We start from the raw sequence: 5,435 nt of genomic DNA on the forward strand, positions 1-5,435 counted from the left end.
GCTTGCTGAAAGTGAGCCTCCTGCTCCTGTTTTGAAAAGCAATGGTACTTATGGTTCGGGGACAGTTCACTACATTAAAATTTCCATATGTACAGTTCCCTTGTGCTACCATAACTGGAGACATGATTTATGGACCTTATTGGGAGGCCATTTCTCGACTTGAGAGAATAGGATTTAAATTGAGTTTGTAGCTAACTTCATGCTTGTTGCTTTGATAAATTAAATTTATTTGTTTAGGTGCTAGCAACAACTTCTGATGGAACATCTCTCAACCGTAAATTAGTTATGTTACATTACAGTATTTCCAAAGTTCTTTATAAGGCACTCAACATATATGCGAAGAAGAGGTATATCTACTTTTTCTCTGATCCACCACATTTAATTAAGACAGTTTGAAATTGACGGTGCTCCAAGGCTCGTGACATGGGTTAGTAAAATAATCCTTTTAATTATAATTATTATATGAAAATTTATATAGATTAATGGAAAGTATATCTCATGGAGAGATTTGTTCTAGTTATATCACAGAGACAATGGAAAAGCAACTGGTCTTGCTTTAGTACCTAAATTGAAGTTTGAACATCTGCATTTAACGTCATTCTCTAAGATGCGGGTTGACCTTGCTGCCCAGGTAAGTCATATAATAATTTGTGTAGACATATTTATACTTCATTATTTTACATTTTCAGGTGCTTAGTGAGTCTGTTGGTAAGGCTCTCTGTTTAACTGGAGGCCCAGTAGTTCTGAAAACCTCATGATATGTTCTTCTATTTGACAAATTTTTTGACAGACAAAATGTAAGAAGTTTTGATGAAGGAGCACACAAGAGGAAGAAATTTCTACGTCTATATCGAAATGGAAGTGATGAGAGACTAGAAGTGTGTTATAACTCTGCACAAAGAAATACTTTACTTCTCTGTATAGTGGTTAGAGCAGGTTTTTTACCTTACCTTGATGAGTGGGAGGAATATGTGAAGACAGGGATGGCATTTCAGCTTCAGACAAGCAGAGAATGCTTTTGAGTACAGAAACAACACTTGATTTATGACGTACAAGTAATGTTGATCTATTGATCTACATGTATAATTATCTACATTCACTAATTTGCATAAGTTTAGCTTTCGTGGAATTTGTGAGAGACCTTTATCAACTAAAGGAAGTACATGAAAACAAACTTGCGTTTCTAAGTAACTTTCTTTGTCAAGACCCCCTAGAGACTTTTTTGGCTGTCAGTGGCAGCAGGGTGGTAGCAATGATAATCCAACAGTACAGCAGTTTCTGAGAAATAGTGAGACCTTGAGGGTTATCAATTCGTTTTGCCGAGGACCAGTGAATGGAAATTGTCCTCAAACATCAGAACCTGCAAATAAATTGGACTGTACGCCTCTGCTGAAAAAAAGAAAGATTACTAAAGAGTAATGTGTTTGCTCTCCATCAACATTGAAAAATTTATTCATTTTTAATCATTAGTTTTTCTGTTAAATTAATTATTTAATCAATTGTTTTTCTTAATGCTTTTTTCTTTTGGACATTCTTTTTGTTGCTTAGTTTGTATCTCTCCATAACAGCCCCGGCTGCAGAGAATCCTCTTACTGTGATATAATGTTCAACAATCATTGATATGAGGTCTTCTGATTCTTCACCACAGATTGAGATATCATTCCAGCATTGAATAAACTTTTGTTTTTCAGTAGATTTTCAATGGCTGTGTCCCTAAAATTAGTTCATTTATTCAAGTCTGACAAATGTTTGCCGATTTCTAATTCCATTACAACAAAAAGCATGTAAGTTGTGTCACCAATGTGAACTAGACCTAAACGGTCACTAACAAATGTCCAGTCCTTTGATTGGAAAACAGCTTCTTTGTCAGGATCTGAAAAAAAAACAAAAATGTCATAAAAGAATTGAAAATCTTACCAACAGGATGTACCAATTCTTTCAAACACAATAGCAATTCATATCTTTCTTTGTGAGTTGACTTCTTGACCTTCTTCTGAGCCTGTATCACAAACCCTGCAGTGTAACGAAGTGCATTGTGCTCCTCATAATCCAATGCACGTGGTGAATTTGCATCTGCTTCCTCATTGCCACTTCTCTCCTTTACTTGAAACATGCTCTTAATATTCTCTTCCATGATAGACTTCATAACATATTCAAGGAAGACAGGATCAGCTTCTAAACCAACATTAACTTGTAAAAACGTACTCCACAAAGAACTAAATTCATCACTGGAACATAGCTTATAATACGCTTCCCACATACGCTCTTTATGCAAGTGATGATGACTCACTGAGGTCATTGCAATGGTTTGACCAATTAACCGCATTGAAATGTTTTGTACTGACATGCTTGAAATACAAAGCAGGTGTATTAGCATGACAATACTCAAGCAAATATGATTACATAAGTAACTCTAACATGTATAGAAATTATGCGTGGGCCATTGACACATTGATTATTACACTAATAGGAATGTTAGGTATATATTTATTCACTTACTCTGACTTTTGTTGGCTGGCCTAGATATGGTACCAAGGAGTTACATGGCATTCTGGTTGCACTTAATGTACTATCAAACTATTTTTTTTCAAAGTTTGGCATATTGCTAACAATTGCTTTACGTAATTCGTAATGCTGAGAAATTTACCCAGTAATGAGATATGGCCGGGCATGAAATAAACGGTTCCCATTACCAGCGACATCAGGAGTACTAATAGGAATTATTTTATCTGACAATGGTGTTATTGGACTACCAGGAACGAGTCTAGCAGTTGTGACCATTTTAAAATTTAAAATCTCAATCCACCACCTTTGAAATTCTTCATTACCAAGGTAATAAACATTATCCCTTTGTCTCCTCGTAACAATATCTGGGTTGGAAGGATCTTCATAAGTGATGATGACATGTTTTTCTGGATTACTTGTCTTTCATTTAATGCTTGAGAGTTTTAAACATACAATCAGACTACTACAACGATGTCAATATTTGCAACCCACTTGGTTTTATCATCTTTCAGTTTACATTTAATGTTTAGGAGCTTTAAAGACACAATGAGACGACTACAACTATAATCATTTTTAACATTAAATATGGTTTTTATGTCTATTAAAATAATTAAAACAATCATTAGTTTTTGGGTGAGGCAGTACCACAGCATTATTGTCAGTACTACAGTCTATATCAACATTCCTGTTTTTGGGCAAGGCTCATTTAAAGCGTTATCATCATATACTTTACTCTTTTAGGGCAAGTACCCTTTTGTAAATTAGTACTCTTACGCTTATTGCTACTAACAGTACTGTTATCAGTACTTTTTACAACACTTACAGACACCTTAATATTGTTACTACAAGGTTCACCATCATCACTTACACCAGTCACTTGAATCTTCTCTTGTTTCCTTTACTTTTTTGATGCGGTAAGTCTTTTTGAAATTTACTTTTGAGCTTATTAATTTCATTAATGCACGGATTACTAACTTTAACAGGGAGAGGATCAAATGTAATCCATTCAATGTACTTACATGAGACAATGGAACATATGCCATACCATTTCCGAAAACATCAGTCAATAAGTCAATAATGGCTGTATCTAGTTAGAGGCCCCGCCATTTATGTATAGTAATAGCATATGAAACTATAATGGGAAAATGTTTTCTGTGTTTATACAAATTCTTAAATTGCATAAATTTAGATGTCACCCTTTTAATGTCACAAAGTACATCAATATGATGAAATTTAATTCATATACGTATAGCATAAATACTCATTACTGGACCAATGGCACCATTAATGAATCCTACAGTCACATCAATATTACATTATAGCATTACTCTACAACCTACTGCTAAATACAATACAGATTTTAAACTGGCTGTTTTGCTTGGTTGATGTTTCAGTTTCTCTAAATTCTTTCTTGTTTTTTGTCAAATTTTGCTGTGCTGCCACATTCATCAAGACCATCTACACATACTAACTTTGTTTTCTCAGTTTCTAGACTTTCTAACATCAATTCAATGATATTATGGCAGGCATCTACCTTAAAAAATAGGCAAATTGTTGATTTGTTCCTTTACTTTCCAGTGCCTTATACTTTTCTTGCATTGAAGCATTAAAGGGTAACTGAAATGGTTTTTGGAGGTATTTGTTTTATTGCCTTAATAATTATGGTTGCCTGAACTTTTTAATGAAGTGTGACAACTGCTATAGTTCAAAAAAAATTATTCACTGATATGAGTTTTCAAAAATGCCCGTTTTACTTCCTGCCATATTATTTCCTGTTGGTGAGTGTGGCTAAACGTGACGTCATTGGGTTCATACTAATGGATTAATCAATTCCTTTAAGGCCGATTCACACTGCAGCATCAACGCAATGCAAAAGCTGAGTCAACTCTACTTAAGTAATTCACACCGTAACTTGACGCACTGCAAGCACGTAGCAGGGTTGAACTCAATTCAACTCCTTACGGTAAACGTAGTGATCTGACCAATAGAATGATAGAATCCATGTGTGGTGGGCAGGATATTTGGGAGAGCTTTTATACTAAAAATGGCGCTAGCTGAATTTGATGAGGCACTCATCTTTCATGTTCAAAAATACCCGTACCTTTATGACAATAAGAGTCCAGACTTCAAGGTAGTTTGGAAGGAGAATGCTTGGGTGCAGATCTCCAAGCAACTCAAGAGAGATGGCACAGTTGGTACTTTAGTATGATTAGTTCTTCACTGTACAATTAGATTATTATTATTATTGTAAGTATTACTGTTGTATGTATTTCTGCATAAAAAAGTAAATACATAGTAAATGGCTTTATTGTGTATTAATTGATGTATAAATGTAATGCATTTACGTTCTTAGTGGAAACGGTCTCGAAGCGTTGGAAAACGTTGAGAGAATGTTATACTAAAGAACACAGAAAATTACTAACAGGTACTGGAGCTGATTCTGTAGAAAAAAAGTGGGAGTTTTATCCTATGATGGATTTTTTGAAAGATTTTGTAAAACATAGACAGTATACATATGTAGGGTATCAACTAATTGCTATTGTTTTCATTGATAATTATTAGGACAGCAAGTAATATGATATTTGAAGAAAATGTGCGTGATAGTTTAGGGGATGTTAATGAAAGCAGCTTTGAGGGCATGATGGAATCAAACTCACAAGATAAATCTTCAGAAATCTCAAGTGACATCAGTAGTCCCACTCCAATGTAAGAGATGATTCTTGCTTTAAAAATAACTACATGTATATAATATTTATACCAATAGGTCATCACCGGTATTATTAAAACCTATATAAGAGAAGTAAAGAAGCACAAAGTAGAACTAGATCCAATTGATATTGAAATGTTGTCACAGCTAAAGAAGTCAAATGACGAATCAAAATCACATGATGAAGAATACACATTTGGAAGAAGTGTTGCTCTGACCCTGA

General features: G+C 34.4%; 1 protein-coding gene across 1 annotated transcript in view; it reads left to right on the forward strand.

The window, feature by feature from the left end:
* The first annotated feature begins 4,549 nt into the window (after window positions 1–4,549).
* Window positions 4,550–5,435, forward strand: part of LOC105314608 (uncharacterized) — a 5,123-nt gene continuing 4,237 nt past the window's right edge. Inside the window, exons 1-3 of the mRNA XM_011408882.1 lie at window positions 4,550–4,700; window positions 4,859–5,012; window positions 5,068–5,211. Of these exons, the coding sequence (XP_011407184.1) occupies window positions 4,550–4,700; window positions 4,859–5,012; window positions 5,068–5,211 (449 nt within the window). The remainder of the gene's footprint in view (window positions 4,701–4,858; window positions 5,013–5,067; window positions 5,212–5,435) is intronic.

The sequence above is a fragment of the Amphimedon queenslandica genome, unplaced genomic scaffold (assembly GCF_000090795.2).
Source record: "Amphimedon queenslandica unplaced genomic scaffold, v1.1 AMPQUscaffold_12748, whole genome shotgun sequence".
Taxonomy (NCBI): domain Eukaryota; kingdom Metazoa; phylum Porifera; class Demospongiae; order Haplosclerida; family Niphatidae; genus Amphimedon; species Amphimedon queenslandica.